The 22,927-nt window shown below is 50.8% G+C and overlaps 1 protein-coding gene across 2 annotated transcripts in view; it reads left to right on the top strand.

The window, feature by feature from the left end:
- The window catches only part of LOC119979364 (ephrin type-B receptor 2), a 715,489-nt gene that overhangs the window by 655,702 nt on the left and 36,860 nt on the right, over positions 1 to 22,927 (top strand). For both annotated transcript variants that reach the window (XM_038821482.1, XM_038821481.1), the window contains one exon: positions 20,581 to 20,796. In XM_038821482.1, the coding sequence (XP_038677410.1) occupies positions 20,581 to 20,796 (216 nt within the window). The remainder of the gene's footprint in view (positions 1 to 20,580; positions 20,797 to 22,927) is intronic.

Here is a 22,927-nt window from a genome sequence, read left to right as displayed (position 1 = left end):
GAGTGCTGTATCAGAGTGCTCTCTGTATGAGTGCTGTATCAGAGTGCTCTCTGTGTGAGTGCTGTATTAGAGTGCTCTCTGTGTGTGCTGTATTAGAGTGCTCTCTGTGCGAGTGCTGTATTAGAGTGCTCTCTGTGTGAGTGCTGTATCAGAGTGCTCTCTGTATGAGTGCTGTATCAGAGTGCTCTCTGTGTGAGTGCTGTATTAGAGTGCTCTCTGTGTGTGCTGTATTAGAGTGCTCTCTGTGCGAGTGCTGTATTAGAGTGCTCTCTGTGCGAGTGCTGTATTAGAGTGCTCTCTGTGTGAGTGCTCTATCAGAGTGCTCTCTGTGTGAGTGCTGTATTAGAGTGCTCTCTGTGTGAGTGCTGTATCAGAGTGCTCTCTGTGTGAGTGCTGTATCAGAGTGCTCTCTGTGTGAGTGCTGTATCAGAGTGCTCTCTGTGTGAGTGCTGTATCAGAGTGCTCACTGTGTGAGTACTGTATCAGAGTGCTCTCTGTATGAGTGCTGTATCAGAGTGCTCTCTGTGTGAGTGCTGTATCAGAGTGCTCAGTGTGTGGGTGCTGTATCAGAGTGCTCTCTGTGTGAGTGCTGTATCAGAGTGCTGTCTGTGTGAGTGCTGTATCAGAGTGCTCTGTGTGAGTGCTGTATCAGAGTGCTCTCTGTGTGAGTGCTGTATCAGAGTGCTGTCTGTGTGAGTGCTGTATCAGAGTGCTCTGTGTGAGTGCTGTATCAGAGTGCTCTCTGTGTGAGTGCTGTATCAGAGTGCTGTCTGTGTGAGTGCTGTATCAGAGTGCTCTCTGTGTGTTGGTGCTGTATCAGAGTGCTCTCTGTGTGAGTGCTGTATCAGAGTGCTCTCTGTGTGAGTGCTGTATCAGAGTGCTGTCTGTGTGAGTGCTGTATCAGAGTGCTGTCTGTGTGAGTGCTGTATCAGAGTGCTGTCTGTGTGAGTGCTGTATCAGAGTGCTCTGTGTGAGTGCTGTATCAGAGTGCTCTCTGTGTGAGTGCTGTATCAGAGTGCTGTCTGTGTGAGTGCTGTATCAGAGTGCTCTCTGTGTGTTGGTGCTGTATCAGAGTGCTCTCTGTGTGAGTGCTGTATCAGAGTGCTCTCTGTGTGAGTGCTGTATCAGAGTGCTCTCTGTATGAGTGCTGTATCATAGTGCTCTCTGTGTGAGTACTGTATTAGAGTGCTCTCTGTGTGAGTGCTGTATCAGAGTGCTCTCTGTGTGAGTGCTGTATCAGAGTGCTCTCTCTGTGTGAGTGCTGTATCAGAGTGCTCTCTGTGTGAGTGCTGTATCAGAGTGCTCTCTGTGTGAGTGCTGTATCAGAGTGCTCTCTCTGTGTGAGTGCTGTATCAGAGTACTCTCTGTGTGAGTGCTCTATTAGAGTGCTCTCTGTGTGAGTGCTTTATCAGAGTGCTGTCTGTGTCTGAGTGCTGTATCAGAGTGCTCTCTGTGTGAGTGCTGTATCAGAGTGCTCTCTGTGTGAGTGCTGTATCAGAGTGCTCTCTGTGTGAGTACTGTATTAGAGTGCTCTCTGTGTGGGTGCTGTATCAGAGTGCTCTCTGTGTGAGTACTGTATTAGAGTGCTCTCTGTGTGAGTGCTGTATCAGAGTGCTCTCTGTGTGAGTGCTCTATTAGAGTGCTCTCTGTGTGAGTGCTGTATCAGAGTGCTGTCTGTGTCTGAGTGCTGTATCAGATTGCTCTCTGTATGAACGCTGTATCAGAGTGCTCTCTGTCTGAGTGCTGTGTCAGAGTGCTCTCTGTGTGAGTGCTGTATCAGAGTGCTCTCTGTGTGAGTGCTGTATTAGAGTGCTCTCTGTGTGAGTGCTGTATTAGATTGCTCTCTGTGTGAGTGCTGTATCAGAGTGCTCTGTGTGTGGGTGCTGTATCAGAGTGCTCCCTGTGTGAGTGCTGTATCAGAGTGCTCTCTGTGTGAGTGCTGTATTGAAGTGCTCTGTGTCTGAGTGCTGTATCAGAGTGCTCTCTGTGTGAGTGCTGTATCAGAGTGCTCTCTGTGTGAGTGTAGCGCTAACAATTATACTGAAAGCCGAGAAATTGGTTCAATAGAGGCTTTATTGTTGTACGATGTTGTCCCTCCATCTGCAACTGTAGACTGAGGGTCTGAGCAGCTCTCATACATTTATACATAAGCTCCCTGTGGGCGCAGCTAGCCCGCAGGGGCTTACCGGAGGAACCTGTATTACAGGTACAGGCATACAGCCCCCTACTGCAGTACACATAACTACAGTGGTTATCTCACCACATTCACCCCCTGTAAAAAATGAGTCCGGCGGGGGTGACATGTAACTCTAATACAAAGGATGCTATTTACAAGAGGGCCCAACAAGGAAAATCAAGAGTTACAGGTTGAGCCGAATCGGTGGTCGAACGTTCCGCTGTGATCGGCGTAGCTGTGGTGGTGACGTCGGCACAGGCGGTGATGTCCACGATGGTGCAGGTGTTGGCGGTGTTGGTGCTGGCTGCTGGCGGGATGACTCCGCGAGCAAGCCGAAATCTTCCGTGTCCTCCAGGGTGGGCAGGGGGGTGAGGGATGGACCTGATGGGGACGAATAGAGGGGCGCTGGGGTTGGTGCGGGAAGGGGTGAGGGCATGGGATCGGCACCTGAGGGAGCCAGGTCCCGGAGCGAGACTGTGTCCTGGCGGCCGTCGGGGAACTCCACGTAGGCATACTGAGGGTTGGCCTGGAGAAGGCGTACTTTGTCCACCAGGGGATCCGCCTTGTGGTGCCGTACATGCCTACGGAGAAGGACTGGGCCCGGAGTCGTGAGCCAAGTCGGGAGCAACACCCCGGATGTGGACTTCCTAGGGAAGGCAAAAACACGTTCATGGGGTGTACTGTTAGTTGCGGTGCACAGTAACGACCGAATGGACTGGAGCGCGTCAGGGAGGACCTGCTGCCAGCGAGCGGCTGGGAGGTTCCTGGACTGTAGGGCCAGCTGGACGGCCCTCCATATCGTCCCGTTCTCCCTCTCTACCTGCCCGTTTCCCCGGGGATTGTAGCTGGTCGTCCTGCTGGAGGCGATACCCCTGCTGAGCAGGAATTGACGCAGCTCATCGCTCATGAACGAGGATCCCCTGTCACTGTGGATATAGTCGGGGAAATCGAACAGGGCGAAAATGGAATCCAGGGCCTTGATGACGGTGGCAGACGTCATATTTGGGCATGGGATGGCAAAGGGGAACCTAGAAAATTCATCGACCACACTAAGGATGTAGGTGTTGCGGTCGGTGGAGGGAAGGGGCCCTTTGAAGTCCACGCTGAGGCGTTCAAAGGGGCGGGATGCTTTCACCAGGCGCACACGATCTGGCCGGTAGAAGTGCGGCTTGCATTCCGCACAGATCTGGCAGTCTCTGGTGACTGTCCGTACTTCCTCGACGGAGTTGGGCAGATTGCGGGCTTTGATCAGATGGTACAAGCGAGTGACCCCCGGATGGCAAAGGCTCTCGTGCAAGGCACAGAGCTGGTTCACTTGTGAACTGGCACATGTACCTCGGGAGAGGGCGTCTGGGGGCTCGTTGACCTTGCCGGGGCGATACATGATCTCGTGGTTATAGGTGGAGAGCTCGATTCTCCACCACAAGATTTTGTCATTCTTGATCTTGCCCCGCTGCATGTTGTTGAACATGAAGGCTACCGACCGTGAGGAGAGTGAATCTCCTGCCGGCCAGGTAATGCCTCCAGTGCCGCACCGCTTCAACGATTGCCTGGGCTTCATTTTCGACAGAGGAATGCCAAATTTCGGAGGCGTGGAGGGTGCGTGAAAAGAATGCCACGGGTCTGCTGGCCTGATTCAGCGTGGCGGCAAGGGCGACATCTGAAGCGTCGCTCTCTACTTGGAAAGGCAGAGTCTCGTCTACGGCGTGCATCCCCGCCCTGGCTATGTCAGATCGAATGCGGGCGAAGGCCTGTTGTGCCTCGGCCGAGAGGGGAAAATGTGTGGACTGGATAAGTGGTCGGGCCTTGTCTACATATTGCGGGACCCACTGGGCGTAATAAGAGAAAAACCCAAGGCAGCGTTTGAGGGCCTTGGGGCAGTGGGGGAGTTGAAGCTCCATGAGGGGGCGCATGCGGTCGGGGTCGGGCCCCAGTAGTCCGTTTTGGACTATGTAGCCAAGGATGGCTAAGCGGTCTCTGCGGAACACGCATTTCTCCTCGTTGTACGTGAGATTAAGGAGAGATGCGGTGTGGAGGAATTTATAAAGGTTGGCATCATGGTCCTGCTGGTCATGGCCGCAGATGGTGACATTGTCGAGGTACGGGAAGGTGGCCTGCAGTCCGTACCGGTCAACCATTCGGTCCATTTCTCGCTGAAAGACCGAGACCCCATTCGTGACGCCGAAGGGAACCCTCAGAAATTGGTACAGATGACCGTCTGCCTCGAAGGCAGTGTAGGGACGGTCCGATTTACGGATGGGGAGCTGGTGGTAGGCGGATTTCAGGTCAATAGTAGAGAAGACCCGGTACTGTGCAATCTGATTGACCATATCAGAAATGCGGGGGAGGGGGTACGCGTCGAGCTGTGTGTACCGGTTGATGGTCTGGCTGTAGTCCACGACCATCCTGTGCTTCTCCCCGGTCTTAACCACTACCACCTGGGCTCTCCAAGGGCTGTTGCTGGCCTCAATGATACCCTCCCGAAGCAGCCGCTGGACTTCGGACCTGATGAAGGCCTTGTCCTGGGTGCTGTACCATCTGCTCCTGGTGGCGACGGGCTTGCAATCCACAGTCAGATTGGTAAAGAGGGAGGGGGGCTCGACCTTGAGGGTTGCGAGGCCGCACACGGTGAGGGGAGGTAGGGGTCCGCCGAATTTGAGGGTGAGGCTCTGGAGATTGCACTGGAAATCCAGGCCTAGTAAGAGTGAAGTGCAGAGGTCAGGGAGAATGTACAGACGGAAACAGTCGAATTCCACGCCCTGTACAGTAAGGTTAACCAGGCAGAAACCCCGGATCGGGACAGAGTGGGAACCGGAGGCAAGGGCGATCTGCCGGTCGGCGGGATGGACCGCAAGGGAATAGCGCCTTACCGTGTCCGGGTGGACAAAGCTCTCAGTGCTCCCGGAGTCGATGAGGCAGGAGGTCACATGGCCGTTGACCAGCACCGATGTGGAAGAGGGTGCCAGGTTGCGAGGACGGGACTGGTCGAGCGTAACGGAGGCGAGCAGTGGTTGATCGGCGGTTGAGTCAGATGAGTCCGACGAGGAGCGGTAGCGACCCGTGTCCCGTGATGGCGGCCCCTGGAGACGAGATGGCGGCATCCGCCGTACCTGTGGGTAAAATGGCGGCGTCCATGGAGCGCACGTTGTGGGGTCGGAACAAAATGGCGGCGCCCATGGAACGCACATGACTGTGGTGGATGAAGATGGCAGCGCCCATGGGGCGCACGTGGCGGGGGCGGCAAAAGATGGCGGCGCCCACTGGTCGCACGTGGGGTCGGGGGAAGCGGACGGCGGGGCCCATTGAGGGAGCGGCTGAGGCTTGGGGACCGGCGGCGCTATAGCGGCGACCGTCCGGGACTGACACACCGCTGCAAAGTGGCCTTTCTATCCACAAGCTTTGCAGGTCGCTGTGCGGGCCGGGCAGCATTGGCGAGGGTGCTTCTGTTGGCCGCAGAAGTAACAGTGGGGACCCCCAGGGGGTGCGGTGCGGCGGGCTGCGCAGGCATAGTGCGCGGGGGCGGCTGCTGGGGGGGCCGTTTGCGGGGTCCACGAGGGGTAGGACGGGTGGGCCTGGGGGGCCGTTTGCGGGGTCCACGAGGGGTAGGACGGGTGGGCCTGGGGGGCCGTTTGCGGGGTCCACGAGGGGTAGGACGGGTGGGCCGAGTGGCTAGCGGAGTAAGTGTGCGCACTACGGGAGGCGGCCGTCATGGAAAGCGCCAGGGCCTTTGCGGCCGCGAGGTCAGGGGCGGCCCCTTCCTGCAGTCGTTGCCGGATGGAGTCCGATGCAATGCCTATAACGAAGGCATCGCGCATGAGTAAATCGGAATGTTCCGTGGCTGTGAGGACCCGGCAGTCGCAGTCTCGTGCCAGAGGTATAAGGGCCCTCCAGAAGTCCTCAATCGACTCACCCGGCTGCTGGACGCGAGTAGAGAGTTGATGCCTCGCAAACAGGGTGTTCACCGATGGTGCATAGTTCTCCTTGAGCAGTTCCATAGCTGCGGTGTAGTCGGTCGCATCTCGAATGAGCGGAAAGACGCTGGAGCTAAGTCTACAGTTGCAGATGGAGGGACAACATCGTACAACAATAAATTGTAGCGCTAACAATTATACTCAAAGCCGAGAGACTGGTTCAATAGAGGCTTTATTGTTGTACGATGTTGTCCCTCCATCTGCAACTGTAGACTGAGGGTCTGAGCAGCTCTCATACATTTATACATAAGCTCCCTGTGGGCGGAGCTAGCCGGCAGGGGCTTACCGGAGGAACCTGTATTACAAGTACAGGCATACATCCCCCTACTGCAGTACACATAACTACAGTGGTTATCTCACCACAGTGAGTGCTGTATCAGAGTGCTCTCTGTGTGAGTGCTGTATCAGAGTGCTCTCTGTGTGAGTGCTGTATCAGAGTGCTCTCTGTGTGAGTGCTGTATCAGAGTGCTCTCTGTGTGAGTGCTGTATCAGAGTGCTCCCTGTGTGAGTGCTGTATCAGAGTGCTCTCTGTGTGAGTGCTGTATCAGAGTGCTCTCTGTGTGAGTGCTGTATTAGATTGCTCTCTGTGTGAGTGCTGTATTAGAGTGCTCTGTGTGTGGGTGCTGTATCAGAGTGCTCTCTGTGTGAGTGCTGTATCAGAGTGCTCTCTGTGTGAGTGCTGTATTAGAGTGCTCTGTGTGTGGGTGCTGTATCAGAGTGCTCTCTGTGTGAGTGCTGTATCAGAGTGCTCTCTGTGTGAGTGCTGTATCAGAGTGCTCTCTGTGTGAGTGCTGTATCAGAGTGCTCTCTGTGTGAGTGCTGTATTAGATTGCTCTCTGTGTGAGTGCTGTATTAGAGTGCTCTCTGTGTGAGTGCTGTATTAGATTGCTCTCTGTGTGAGTGCTGTATCAGAGTGCTCCCTGTGTGAGTGCTGTATCAGAGTGCTCTCTGTGTGAGTGCTGTATCAGAGTGCTCTCTGTGTGAGTGCTGTATTAGATTGCTCTCTGTGTGAGTGCTGTATTAGAGTGCTCTGTGTGTGGGTGCTGTATCACAGTGCTCTCTGTGTGAGTGCTGTATCAGAGTGCTCTCTGTGTGAGTGCTGTATTAGATTGCTCTCTGTGTGAGTGCTGTATTAGAGTGCTCTGTGTGTGGGTGCTGTATCAGAGTGCTCTCTGTGTGAGTGCTGTATCAGAGTGCTCTCTGTGTGAGTGCTGTATCAGAGTGCTCTCTGTGTGAGTGCTGTATCAGAGTGCTCTCTGTGTGAGTGCTGTATTAGATTGCTCTCTGTGTGAGTGCTGTATTAGAGTGCTCTGTGTGTGGGTGCTTTATCAGAACCATTCTTGTAAACTTCTTCTGCCCTCTCTGAAATGTATTAGCATCCTACCTGCTGTGTGACACCCAGATCTGGACACAACATTCCAGCTGAGCTTGAACTAGTGTCTTGTGTGAGTTCAGTATATCCTCTTTGTTCTTGTGCTCTCTGCCCCAGGCAATAAAGCCCAGAATACTCTCTGCTTTATGAACTGATGCCTCCACCTGTCCTGCCACCTTCAATGATCGATGCGCACATGGACTCACGTCCTTCTTCTTCTGCAGCCCTTTAAGTATTTTACACTGTATTTTATATTGTCTCTCCATGTTCTTCCGACCAAAATGCATCCACCTATCTACTCATTCCTCCAATTTGTCTGTGTCCTTTTGAAGGAAAGCTTGCCCATTGAATTCTATGTCGACAACTATTTCTTGTGCGCTAGTGTGCATTCAACACAAAATGTGACCGAGAGAAGACTGAGGCGTGGGCTTGGCAGGATAAACGTGCTCTCCCATGATACAATGGGATGATGCAGGTTACCAACTGGCAGACATTTTTACTGATAGAATTTTTACACTCATAATTTATTGGTCCTGGAAATATAGAATATGAAAATGTAATGGGCAGGATTCTCCGTTAGACAATGCCGAAAACGGGGCATGCAACCGGGCGGAGAAGCTGAATCACGATGCTCCGTCTCTTCAAAAACGGGGTCAATGCAACGTACGCCGCGCTTCGTTGAAACACCGTTTGCATATCGGTAGCGGACCCACCCACGATTCTCTACCTCCAATGGGCCGAGTTCCCGATGGCGCAGCCCACGTGTGCCCTCTCAAATCGTGCAGCTGGCAAGGTGGCTGCTGAGAGAGAGAGAGAGAGAGGATGTACGGACAGTGTCCAGCACCACCATACTTCACCGACAGTCGTTCTGCTGGCCGGGGGCCTTCTGCCAGGGCTAGAGGGAGGAGTAGTGGGGGGTGGCCAGGAGGTGGGCAGTGGGGTCAGGGTGGACGGGTATGCAATATCATTACCGCAACCGGCAAGGCAGCCATGCAGCTCCGCATGCCACTGACAGCCCGCTTTAAACCTGGTACCCTGGTTAATATAGGTGACCCACCCTGGGGCACCCCCATGGGTGCCCTCTGGCCCCAGCCGACCCATCAGCTGTATGGGCGCTCCAGCACATGTCACTTCATGACAAACATTTTCGGCCCCGATCAGTGAGTGTGTGGGGCGGGGGTGGGGGGGGGGGGGGGGGGGGGGGGGGATGTATTGTTTATGCGTGGCTGCAGCTTCTCAGCCCTGCGAGTGTCCTGGACACAACGAATCCCGCACTGTTTTTCATGGGATTCGATGTTGTTCCACACGGCCCTGGTGCTGGCTACTCACCGGTAACGGAATCGATCCAGGTGTGGTGCCAATCTTTCTTTTTTTGAAAAAATTTAGAGTACCCAATTATTTTTGTTTCCATTTAAGGAGCAATTTAGCATGGCCAATCCAACTACGCTGCACATCTTTGGGTTGTGGAGGTGAAGCAGACACGGGGAGAATGTGCAAACTCCACACGGACAGTGACCCAGGGCTGGGATTTGAACCCAGGTCCTCACGCCATACACAGTAGTGATAATCACTGTGCCACATGCTGCCCCTGCGCCGATCTTTCTGACGTGAAAGTCCACGGATTCTCCGTTGGCGTCGACACTTAGGGCTGAGTTCTCAGACCGCCGTCGCCGAAATCGCATTTGGCGATCAGCCGGAGAATCCATTTTTACTCTGGAAACAGGGGCCTCGCCGTTTTTCCGGTGATCCACCCCCTCGAGGAGTATGCCGCACGTCGTCGGGATGGCCTCAGGATGGGGGTGGCGAGGGGGGGTTACAGGGGGGCAGGTTTGGCAGACCGGGTCTGCACGCGGCCGGTGCCATGCTGTATGGTGCGGCCGCCCCCGAGAGCATGCGCGCCCACGGGCCTGGCCATTCTGCGGTCATATCTGCAGGTAAAGCCAGGCTTTACGCGGCACGGCTGCTAGCCCCCCTCCCCCCCCCCCCCCCCCCGCCAAGCGGAGGATCGGTGCAGGGGCAGCGGCAACTTTCTGGTCATACGGCCAGACCGATCCTGCGGACATAGCCGCAGAATGGGAGAATCAAGCCCCCAGTCTCAGAAACAGAGATGCTGGCCCAATTTGTTTCTTTCTCCTCATTAAATTTTGAAAAACTGTATGTTTGTCATGAAGTTTTAATAGACATGCCTCGGCTTCTTGGGGTGGGGTGGCTTCCTGTAATCCCAGCAGTGACCGTAACTCCCAGCCTGCACTGCAGAACCTCAGAGCCGCGGCCGGTCATGTGATCGGAAGTTCCATAATCCCAGGTGACCGGGAAGATCCCAGAATGGAACTCTGGCTCAAGATAATGTCATTATTGCTTTATAAAAGTCACAGGAAGGGCAGCACGGTGGTGCAGTGGGTTTGCCCTGTTGCCTCATGGCGCCAGATCCCAGGTTCGATCCCGGCTCTGGGTCACGGTCCGTGTGGAATTTGCACATTCTCTCCTTGTTTGCGTGGGTTTCACCCCCACAACCCAATGATGTGCAGGGTAGGTGGATTGGCCACGATAAATTGACCCTTATTTGGGAAATGGTGAATTGGGCACTCTAAATTTATTTTAAAAATAATAAGTCATAGGACCGCTAATTAGGTTTAATGATAAGAAAAAACATTTCTTGAACATGAAAAGTTGGATTATTATAAAATACTCTTTTACTCCCCCTCAGCTCACCAAATACACAAAGATTTAACATGGAACACAATGGTCTCATTAACACATAAAGTCCCATTTAAGCACACAAGGTGACTGTGGTAAAATGCTCAGAATCCACTCTGAACCCAAGTTAGTGTCTGCGGATTTCTCCTCAGAGTCCCCCCCCTAGATTTTTCCCTAGAATCCCTATAGTGCAGAAGGAGACTATTTGGTCCATCAGTTCTGCACTGATGGAAACCAACACAGACACAGGGAGAACACATATGGCCGGGCAGACAGTCACCCAAGGCTGGAATCAAATCCGGGTCCCTCGTGCTGTGAGGCAGCAGAGATAACCACTGTGCCACCGTGCCACCCAAATGATGATCACATGAGAGTTTCCAATCTCCGCTCCAATAACATGCTATAAGCCCTTCTCTAATAATCGTGCTTTGCCTTCATGGTTTGTGTTCCGAAATCTAGAGTAGATTTTCCAAATAGCACTTTTAAACAAAACATCTGTTCCACTTTGAACAGTGAATCAAGTCCAAGATTTTACACTCACCCCTTTAGAATTTGTTTGCCTTGACTGCTGAACAAACATAATTTCTTTAACTCTTGATTCTCAGGCTGTATTAAAACGGCATCAGACATTTGATTTACCTTTCAAGGCTACTGTCCCACTATAAATCTGGTTACTGCAATCGTTTCTTTAACTCACAACTCTTTGCTTACTCTTCCTTGAATTCTTTTGAACCATATCTTGCTCTCTCTTCACTTAACTCCAGAGTTATCGGAAACCTCTCTTCATTTCTCAAGTTTCCTTAACTAGCTGGTCTTTAGATTTCCAGCATCTGCTTCCACCATCTGTTTTCTTAACCATTACTCCATAGTATAGCTTTTCTTCCAGTAAGGGTGAGAAAGATGTTCCCTCAAGCGTTCTAAAACCAACTGCTTCTTACAGAGCTGTGAGAGCTGTGTTCTCTCTCACTACCTATCTCCAACTGCCCACAAATTAGTTAAACTAAAACTTACAAGCTTCTTGACCTTACGCAACCCCAGTTCCTAAGTGACCGCTGCTGCTTTATTTATTCATCACACCGTAGCCCTCTCTAAGCACAATAGAACCACAGTTGCAACTTAACCAACCCCCACATTTACAGACACCTTTGACCAGCATGAATCTAACTGTAGATTTTACCCTTCCAGGCACAGAAACATTACATTAAACCCACTTAATTTCTAATGTTTACCAATACAAATATAAATCCCTTAAAACTACCTTTGTTTTCCTAACAGAATAAGTGGAGGGGTGATGGGACCTTGGAGCACTTGGGACATGGAGGTGAGCTATTGGGTGGACTAATGATTGGACTGGGAGGGGCAGGAAGGTAGTGATCGGATGCAGGGAGTGACGTTCCGATGCTGAGCAGATGCTGGCAATGTTCTTCGAGATCCCCATTTCTCCCTGCTCCATATTTAGGTCATATCATAATTATTAATAAACGTACACCAATTATTCGGTTAGGCTGCACATTCGCTTAATTCCCCTCAACAAAGGATACCCAACAATATCAGTATTCAGAATAGCCCATTTTTTGGAAGGAGTTTTGGAGCAGGCATCAGTGCTTCCTATTTATTCTGTTATGAACCTGTAACGGATCAGTAACTTTGTGTTGAAAGTGCAGGAAAGAGAATAAAGCCTCAAGATTGCACGGTTTTAAACAAGCAAAACAAACTTTACGATACAAAGTCTGAAAAGTAAAACAAGTTAAATTACGTATCTTGCATTAACATTACAAACAAGTGGATTGACAGGCAAACATTTCTTTTTATTCATTCATGGGATGTGGGTGTCGCTGACTGTACCAGTATTTGTTGCCCCCATGCCTGAGGGCATTTAGGAGTCTGGAGTCACATATAGGCCAGACCCACAGGATGACAGATTTCCTTCCCTAAAGGACATTAGTGAACCAGATGGGGTTTTATGACAATCGACAATGGTTTCATGATCATCTTTCGACTTTTAAGTCCAGATTTTTATTGAATACAAATTACAACAACTGGCCTGCTGGGATTCGAACCCATGCTCCCAGAGCATTACCCTCTGGGTCTCTGTATTACTAGTCCAGTGACAAAACCACTATGCCACTGCCTCCCCATTGACTGTGTGTGAACACACCACACTGCACAATAAGTGGTAGAAGTGCCCAAGACACATCCTGGAGATTTCTTAACAATCCGCCCAGACATCAGTGTTCACAGTGAGTTACACAATCTCGTTAAAACTCCATTCACAAGTCTTTAAGTCTTTATTTTTGATGATTTAGCCTTTGAATTCCTTCCAAGGTCAGTCCAACTAGGAGCGGCTTCAACTGTTCACCTTCTGATGAAATGTCTTGCCCTGAGACTGTGTTGGCTGGCTTCCCGAAGTGCACTCCAGCACTGATTCAGGAGCACAACTCCAGCTCTTCAATCAGGTTGAGCTTCAAAGGGTTGCAGTCACTGACCTCCTGCTGTCTTTTCAGCTCTCTAGGGTTTCCCCTCACTAACTGGAACCTGCCAACAACAGCACCTTTGCTCCTTGGAGCCTCTTCCTTTGCTCCTCTCCCCAGTGGTTTATCTCCATAGTGGTTCCTAATGGTGGATTCCTTTCAGTGAATCCTTCCCCTGTGGTCTGTGCCTCTGGGTTCTCTCACCCTGGGACCTCTCCCCCACTGGGACCTCTTCCTAGGTTCCCTCTCATGGTCCTGGCATTCCCCTTGTATGAGTCCTGCGATTATTGGTTTTGTGCCATGCAGATTTCCAATGACCCCCGTTGGCCGAAACCTTTAATTAAAGGACCGGGCCTGTCTCCTACTCACACCCTATACTTGCCAGGAACTCTTGGGCCTGTTACGACATGCAGTCCATGGCATCTGCCTGGAACCTTGTAAATTACCATCTCTTAACATCTCAAAGAACTTGGGCGGGATTCTCCCACCCCGGGGCCGGGCCGGAGAATCCCCATAACCGGGTCACGCCGCCTCGCCTGGGAGAATCAGCGCCATTGGCGCCGGCGTGTTTGGCGCGGCACCAGTAGCGGGCCGCTGTACGTGGCCGGTCCACCGATTCCCCGGCCCAGATGGGCCGAGTGGCCACTCTAAAAAGGCAGAGTCCCGCCGGCGCCGGCCACGCCTGGTCGCAGCCAGTGGGAACTCTGCGCGCTGGGTCAGGGGGCGGCCTGTGAGGGGGGGGGGAGGGGGGCTCCGAACCCGGGGAGGGGCCTCCTTAGGGCCCAGCCCTCGATCGGGGCCCACTGATCGTCGGGCCGGCCTCTCGCTTCCCGGGCCTATTTTCTTCTGCACCGGCCCCTGAACTCCCGCGTCATGTTGCGTCGGGGCCAGCGCGTTGAGGTAGGCCACAGTTCCGTGGTGCACAGTTTGCGCTGGGATGGAAGGCTGGAGCGCCGTGAACAGCTCTAGCGCCGTGCTGGCCCCCTGTAGGTGCCAGAATCGGTACTCCCAGCGGCCCGTTCACGCCATCGTGAAACGCGACGGCGTTTCCGACATCATGGACACTCTGCTGCCGAATGGGAGAATCCCGTCCCTTAATTCCTGATCCAGATGCAGAATCAAATAATATATATTTCGGTCTTTACAAATATCACGGGTAGAGAGTATGGATGAGGGGTGGGAGCTGGGCAAGGGGGACGAGGGGGATGGCGGTGGAATGGGATGGGGGTGGGGCATAGCTGACTGGAATGTTCCTGTGTTTAACCCTACCATGGGCAGCATGGTAGCATGGTGGTTAGCATCAATGCTTCACAGCTCCAGGGTCCCTGGTTCGATTCCCGGCTGGGTCACTGTCTGTGTGGAGTCTGCACGTCCTCCCCGTGTGTGCGTGGGTTTCCTCCGGGTGCTCCGGTTTCCTCCCACAGTCCAAAGATGTGCGGGTTAGGTGGATTGGCCATGCTAAAATTGCCCGTAGTGTCCTAATAGTAAGGTTAAGGGGAGGGAGTTGTTGGGTTACGGGTATAGGGTGGATACGTGGATTTGAGTGGGGTGATCATTGCTCGGCACAACATGAAGGGCCTGTTCTGTGCTGTACTGTTCTATGTTCTATGTTCTATATTTTTAGCTTGGGTGCTTGTTTTAAACCTGGAAAGCTGTCCCGGCAACAATCAACCATCAACAAAGCCAATTGAATGTTACAAGGACAGTGGAAAATAAGTCAGAATGGCTCATGATTGAATTGTGCAGCATTCTGGTCACCATTCCATGAATCCAGAGATGTGCCAGTTAGGTGGATTGGCCTGGATAAATTGCCCTTAGTGTCCAAAAAGGTTAGGTGGGGTTACGGGAATAGGGTGGAGGTGTGGGCTTAATGCTCTTTCCAAGAGCCGGTGCAGACTCGACGGGCTGAATGACTTCCTTCTGCACTGTAAATTCTATGATTCTATGAAACTGCAGCACGTTTCTTAAAAAAATTCTTAAATATGGAGCTGGGTGAAGCCGGGATCTCGAAAAGTATCCACAGGGGCTGTTTAGCTCACAGGGCTAATCGCTGGCTTTGAAAGCAGACCAAGGCAAGCCAGCAGCACGGTTCGATTCCCGTAACAGCCTCCCCGAACAGGCGCCGGAATGTGGCGACTAGGGGCTTTTCACAGTAACTTCATTTGAAGCCTACTCGTGACAATAAGCGATTTTCATTTCAGAATACCTACAGTGCAGGAGGAGGCCATTTGGCCCATTGAGTCTGCACAACTCTCTGAAAGAGCACTCCAGTTGGATGCGCACCCCCACAGCATAACTCCACTACACCTGCATATCTTTGGACTGTGGGGCGAACCTGGAGGAAACCCACACAAACACAGGAAGAATGTGCAAATTCCACACTAACTGGAATTGACCCAAGACTGAAATTGAACCAGGGTCTCTTGGGCTGTGATGCAGCAGTGCTAACACTGTGCTACCATGACACCCAACATGTCTCACTCTGAGCACTGGGGTGGCACGGTGGCGCAGTAGTTAGCACTGCTGCTTCACAGTGCCAGGGACCTGGGTTCAATTCTAGCCTTGGGTGACTATGTGGAGTTTGCACTTACTCCCCGTGTCTGCATAGGTGTTTCGGTTTCTTCCCACAGTCCAAAGATGTGCAGATTAGATGGACTGGCCATGCTGAATTGCCCCTTAGTGTCCAAGGATGTGCAGGTTAGATGGGGTTACGGCGATAGGGCCTGGCAGTGGGCCTCGGTGGGGAGGGAGCTCCTTCAGAAGGTCAGTTCACACTTGATGGGCCAAATGGCCTCTGTCAGCACTGAAGGAATTCCATGGTCTAAATAAGGGAGATAATTTTAGAGGCCTGAGTTATGAACGAAAGAAACTGGAAAAGTACGAAGCAATGCGGCAGATAATAATTCATTTCTTAAGGTCAGAACAGACTGAGAAAAGGACAGACATGTGGCAATGAAATCTGATGCCGCAAGATATGAAGCGACACATTTTGGTGGGAAGAATGAGGAGCAGCAATGTAAACTAAATGATGCCCTACTAAAAGCAATGCAGGGGCAGAGAGACCCTGGGAGGATGTACAGAAATCCTTGAAGATAGCAGGATAAGTTGAGGAGAATGTTAACGCAGTTGGGATCCTTGGCTTTAATAGAGGAATTCAAGGACATACATTTGGAATATTGTGTACAGTATTGGTCACCTTATTTACGGAAAGATGTAAATGTGTTGGAAACAGCTCAGAGAAGAATTGCCAGGAATTGGCGGCTCGTGTTATGAGGAAAGTTTGGACAGGCTTTGTATCTGCTCGAGTTTTGAAGAGGTGGCGAGATCGAAACCTTTAGGATTCTCAGGCAGCTTGACAAGGTGAATGTGGAGAGGTTGTTTCTTCTTGTGGGAGAGACTAGAACTCCGGGTCACTGTGTAAAAATAAGGCATCGCTATTTAGGACAATGACAAGGAGAAAAGTTTTCACTCAAAGGGCCGCGAGTCTTTGAAACGTTGGCCGGGATTCTCTGATCCTGAGGCTAAGTGTTGACCCCGCTGGAAATGCCGTCTCGTTTTTCGACGGTGTCAACAAGGCCTCAGGGTCAGCACTCCTGGCCCCGACAGGCGGTCAGCACGGCACTGGAGCGGCCCACAGCGCTCCAGCTGCTGATCCCGGTGTCAACTGGGCACCGCGGGGTCCACGCATGCACAGTGACACCGGTGCCAACGCGCGCATGCGCAGTGGCTCCCTTCTCCGCGCCGGCCCCGACACAACATGGCGTAGGGCTACAGGGGCCATCGCGGACGAAAAGAGGCCTCCCCAGCCCGAGAGGCTGGCATTCCGATCGGTGGGCCCCGATCGCGGACCATGCCACAGCAGAAGCCCCCCCGGTCGATGCCCCCCTCCCCCCACACGGGGCGCCCCGGACCATTCCACGCCAAGGTCCCACCGGCTGAGTGCAGATTAGAACGGTGCCGGCGGGACTCAAGTTTTCTGTTATGGCCGCTCGGCCCATGCCGGGCCGAGAATCGCCAGCGGGGCCACGTAGAGTGGCCCCCGACCGGGGTCGCGCCGACTACGCATTGGCGCTGATTCTCTGCTCTGCGGAGAATCGCTTCGGGGTGGCGTGGCGGAATTCACACCGGTCGAGGCGATTCTCCGGCCCAGACCCTGGGCTGAGAGTATCCCGCCCACTCTTCCTGAAAAGGCGGTGTAAGCAGAGTCTTTGAAGATTTTTAAGGCAGAGCTGGATGGATTCTTGGTAAGCTAGTGGGGAGTGGGGGTAGTGATAGTTTATTCTTGGTAAGCTAGTGGGGTGTGGGGGTAGTGATAGTTTATTCTTGGTAAGCTAGTGGGGCGTGGGGGTAGTGATAGTTTATTCTTGGTAAGCTAGTGGGGCGTGGGGGTAGTGATAGTTTATTCTTGGTAAGCTAGTGGGGAGTGGGGGTAGTGATAGTTTATTGGGGATAGGCGGGATGCAGATTTGAGGTTACCATCAGATCAGCTATAATCGTATTGAATGGCAGGGCAGGTTCAAGGGGCCGAATGGCCCAATCATGCTCCTTGTTCGTATGTTTGTTTTCACAACCTTTATACGACAGTGACTCGTCCTTAGCGGTGCTATGTCTTTTCGTCCGACGTCATTTCGTCCAACGACACTTCGTCCACGTCTTTTGGTCCAACGTCTTTTTGTCCGCCCGTCTTTTGGTCCAACGTCACTTCGTCCAATTATCCAATTACAAATTAACTCCGTATAAAACCATTTAATTGATAAAATGCAAGTACAATACAGCAAGTGAATTTAATTGCCAAAATGCAAGTAATTGATAAAATGCAAGTAAAATGCAAGTTGAAAAATGCAGTTAAAAAGTTAAAAAATCTAAAAATGCAGTTAAAAAATCTAAAAGTTTACTAATTACTTAAAATTCCCGAAATTACTTAAAATTGATGTAAATTGTAAGCAACATTCTTCAACAAATCGAGCAGTGCAAACCTAGGAAAAGAATACTGGAGATGTGAGAAAAGAAGTCTATGTTCAGTGCGGATTTACAATTTACATCAATTTTAAGTAATTTCGGGAATTTTAAGTAATTAGTAAACTTTTAGATTTTTTAACTGCATTTTTAGATTTTTTAACTTTTTAACTGCATTTTTCAACTTGCATTTTACTTGCATTTTATCAATTACTTGCATTTTAGCAATTAAATTCACTTGCTGTATTGTACTTGCATTTTATCAATTAAATGGTTTTATACGGAGTTAATTTGTAATTGGATAATTGGACGAAGTGACGTTGGACCAAAAGACGGGCGGACAAAAAGACGTTGGACCAAAAGACGTGGACGAAGTGTCGTTGGACGAAGTGACGTCGGACGAAAAGACGCGACACGGTCCTCAGCTTGTGATCAATTCTGGGCGCACATTTAAGAAAGGATGTCAAGGCCTTGGAATAGTTGTGTTATGGGCCAGGGTTTAGAGAACACCAAAGTATATCATGGAGTTCACCTGACCAACAACTTTTAATAGATTTTGGTTATGGGGAGCACAAGGGTCCACTCTCCAGCTATTATACAACAGAGACCTTAAGTATTTTTAAAACAAAATAAAATGTTTATTCTATGAATTCAGTTAACACTTTGTAAACAAACAGGAAACAGCTTATCAACTACCAACACTGATAATCCCCACAGATACAATACTCTATAGGTAACCCTTAATAACTTTCTTAACAACATCGATAAGTCAACACACCTTTGTTTGCACAAAACAGTAGGTTTAAATTCCTTACAGAAAACAGCTATTACTTAGAAGTTATCAAGTGATCTGGAGACACCTTTTTAACCTGCAGAGACACACACACACAAGACGTCTCTGTCTTTATCCAGCTTCCAAAGGTCTAAACCAAAAGTTAAACACAGAGCCAAAAACAGCCCCCAGCTCAAAACAAAAGTAAAAGACAGACTCACATTCCAGCTCCACCCACACAATGACATCACTGCAGCTATTTGATAAACACCGATTTCTTAAAGATACACTCCCATGACAGTTGTTGAAGAGAGTGCGGTCAAGGATGGGGGATTTCTGTTATTTGTAAAGGCCGGAGGAAGGTTGGGCGAGATTCTCTGATCCTGAGGCTAAGTGTTGACGCCATCGTAAATGCCGTCGCATTTCTCGACGCCTTCAACATGGCCTGAGCCCTACAGGGGGTCAGCATGGCACTGGAGTGACCCACGCCGCTCCAGCTGCTGATCCCGGCGTCAGATGGGCGCCGCGGGTCTGCGCTTGTGCAGTGGGACCTGCATGATTGCCGCACATGCGCAGTGGCTCCCTTCTCCGCAGAACAAAAGAGGTTTCCACCCCAAAAGGTCGGCCCGCCGATTTGTGGGCCCTGATCGCGGGCCAGGCCATAGCGGAGGCCCCGCAAGGGGTCGGACCCCTCTCCCCCCCCCCCCCCCTCCAACCAGGCCACCCCAGATGCATCCACGCCGAGGTCCCGCCGGGTAAGAGCAGGTGTGGACAATTCCGGCGGGACTCGGCTTTTTCAGCGTGGCTGCTCAGCCCACCCGGGCTGAGAATCGCCGGAGGGGGGGGGGGGGTTGGGGGGGGGCGTAGAGCAGTCCCTGACCGGCGCCGTGCCACCGGTGCCAATGCCACCAATTCTCTGCGCTCCGAAGAATCGGCGGGGCGGTGTGGCGCGATTCGCGCCGGTCCCGGCACTTCTCCGGCCGGGACCCAGTGTGAGAGATTCCTGGCCATTGTTCTTGGAGCAGAAATGGTTACGGGAAGATTTATTCGAGATGTTCAAATTCAATAATAGTTTTGATGAAGTAAATGAAGAGTAAATATTTCCAGTGGTAACAGGACCAGGAACCAGAGGAACAGATTTAAGCTGGTTGCTAAAGATATCCTGGCAGTGTGAAGAAACATAATTTTTATGCAGTGAATGGCTGATAAGGTGGTCAAAGCAGATTCAATAGTCACTTTCAAACCAGGAATTTCAAACAGGAATTGGATAAGCTGTAAAGTGGAAAGTATTCATTGGGCTATGTAAAAAGCACAGGGGGATTGGTATTCAGTCGATAGCTCTTTCAAAGTGGATCAGTCTTCCTCCATCATTTAATGATTCAACGTGAGCTTGGTGTTTTGTCTTGGAAAATTAGTATCTGAAAGGTGATGTTTCCGAGATATTTGATAGACTGAGCAGAGCTCAAGCTCTTGTATCTCCCATATGCAGCTCCACACGTAAACTTTCTACATTTTCCCTTTATCCCCTGGAGTGTATTTTATTGATTCGAATGTCAATCTGCGTTAATTTAGCACTGCTGAAAAATGAAGCAGTATTTGATTGGAATATTCATTGTTCATGAGTTGCTGGTAGCTGCCATTCACATGACAAAAGCTTTGCCTTTCCTTCGCACACTTTCCTGAATGTGCTTTAATGAATGTTTGCCTTGTGCTGAATCCACTCTCCCCATTATTGGGCTCAGTAACTTCCCAAAGTTATCAATGTCGCAAAACTAAACCACTAATTCAGAAAAACAAGAAAAAAATATTACATTGATCCTTTTTACTGCCCTTATTCTGCGGAATGAAGCAAAGTGACTAAACATACCCCATTTTTATTGGATTCAATTATCTAAAGCACTCCCTGGAGTAGCATTTAGTTGGTTTTGAAACAAAGAGAGAACTGGAAGCATGCATCAGGGTCAGGCAGCACATGTCAGGCAAGGGAAAATATTAAAGTTTCAGGTCGAACCGGGTTTTTATCACATTGCTGTTTGTGTGATCTTCCTATGCACATATTGGCTGCGCATTTCCACCAGTGACTACATTTCAAAAGTAAAACGCTTTGAGCCACTTGGTGACTGGTAAGAATGTTAGCTAAATTGAAGTCTCTCTTCCTTCTCCAGCAAAATGATGGACAATTCACAGTTATCCAGCTGGTTGGAATGCTGCGAGGAATTGCTGCCGGAATGAAGTACCTGGCAGACATGAGCTATGTGCACAGAGACCTGGCTGCTCGCAATATTCTTGTCAACAGCAACCTTGTGTGCAAGGTTTCCGACTTCGGACTCTCCAGGTTTCTAGAGGACGATACTTCAGATCCAACGTACACAAGTGCTTTGGTAAATGAAAGTATTAGATGAATTATTTAGCTTGAATAATATTGCCACACTTCCATTTGTTCATGAGAGTTTCAGTGGAGCAACACATCCAAATCAAGCTGAATTCCAGGGCCGCATTAGACTCAATTTTCACTCCACAGAGGTGAGGGTGGTGTAGATTCGGGCCCAGCCACCCCAGAGAAACAACCTAGGGAGCCACGGAGACTGTTGAGTGCCTGGGTGATTTGGCTACAAGGTCTCAAAGGTTGATGACACTTGGCCCCAGTTATTCTATCGGCTGTTAGGCCTTCCAGCCTTCTAAACTTACACCCCCTCACCAATTTTGCTGTTCCCCTATCGTAAGCCCCATTGTCCCTGCCTGCCAACTCATTCACATAACCCTCATGCCCCACCATAGACCCCATGGTCCTTCATACACCCATGCCACCTCCCTAGCTACTCACCCAGTAGCTACCATTGGCAGACCTCAACAACCATGGGGAGAAGAAAATAAATACCCTTCCAATATTATAACATGAAACCAATTCAAAGCTTTTAAATTTCCCAACATATTCAATCTCTTCTAAAAACAAACCATGGGTGGCACAGTTGGTAGCAATGCTGCCTCACAGGGACCCAGGTTCAATTCCGGCCTTGGGTGACTGTGTGGAGTTTGCACATTCTCCCCGTGTGTGCGTGGGTTTCCTCCGGGTGCTCCCGTTTCCTCCCCCAGTCCAAAGATATGCAGGTTAGGTGGGTTGACCATGCTAAAATTGCCCTTTAACGTCCATGTATGTGCAGGTCAGATGGGGTTGCAGGGAGAGGACGGGGAGAAGTCCTAGGTAGGGTGCTCTTTCAGAGCATTGGTGCAGACCCGATGGGCTGAATGGTCTCCTTCCGCACTGTTGGGATTCTATCAAAGTCTATTCGGGTTCCATATCAAAGGCAGCTAATCCTTTAATAACCTTTCATAACTGTCAATCAACTGCAAACTCCCTGCTGAGGTAATTATCGCATTTGGAACTCAGCCATAATAACATGATAGCCATTGGTAAATGTCAAAAAAGAACTCAATTGAACCTGCATGAACAGATGGTCATGTTCTTCCTAACCTGCACCAGATTGCCTGGGAATCAAAGCAGCTCAGAAGATGTGTTTTTTAATTCTCACTGACCTGACTGAAACCTGTTTTTATTTCAAATTTAAAGAGCACGAATTTAAAAGCAAACATAGATCATGACACTTAAATAGACCTTATTTACCCTTCAGGAGCATTTATGTCTCTTCCATCAATGCATGGCCACCACATTGTGGGTTAAGGTGAAGTTTAGCTGGTGCCACTGTGTTTGGAGTCACGCTCTTGTGTGAATCATGTCCTGCTCCCTTCCCTCTTCTGGAAAAAATTGCATCAGTTGGAAAAACGGGATCAGGACTTCCTATCCAGGTGCTACACACTGGGTGGAATCTTCTACATTCTTTACAGACCGCCGGCTGAGGCGAGAAGACAGGAGTGCAGCTCGCAGGCTGCGCAATTAGCTTTTCTCGTTAGACAACCCAATACTCTGTGCAGAAAACGTCTGCAGGCGCGGCCCACGGCATCATGGGTGCAGGGCAGGGCCTGAAAAAGCAAGCAGCCGGGAATCCTGAATTTGGGCTGGCCTTTTTCAGTAAACCCTGATCTCCGATAGACAGGGGGCAGGATTCACTCAGCCCCGGGCCGGGCCGGAGAATCCCCGCAACCGACACGAATAGCACCACGCTGCCTCCGACCCCGGGGGGGGCCTCTGATATGGCCTGGCCCATGATCGGGGCCCACCGATCAGCGGACCGGCCTCTCTGGCTGGGGGTCCCATTTCTTCCGCGCCGGCCCCTGTAGTCCTGCACCACGTTGCGTCGGGGCCGGCACAATGCGTTTCTGATGTTGTCAACACTTAGCCTCAGGATCACAGAATCCTGCCCAGGATTCCCTCACACACGGACACAGGGGACCTCCCAGGCCAACATGCACAAGGGGAACACCCCCCCCCCCTCCCCCCACGAGAGCCGACGAGAGGAACTGCTCCAATGGAGCTCCCAGAGGGCCCCCTGGCACTGCCCCCCTTTAAAATTGTTTTGTTCTTTCATCTTGAATTAATTGTCCTTTTCTTTCTTT

The sequence above is a fragment of the Scyliorhinus canicula genome, chromosome 16 (genome assembly GCF_902713615.1).
Source record: "Scyliorhinus canicula chromosome 16, sScyCan1.1, whole genome shotgun sequence".
In the NCBI taxonomy this organism is placed as follows: Eukaryota; Metazoa; Chordata; class Chondrichthyes; order Carcharhiniformes; family Scyliorhinidae; genus Scyliorhinus; species Scyliorhinus canicula.
Note: the sequence above shows the minus strand (reverse complement) of the source record. Positions and strands in the feature narration are given on the sequence as shown.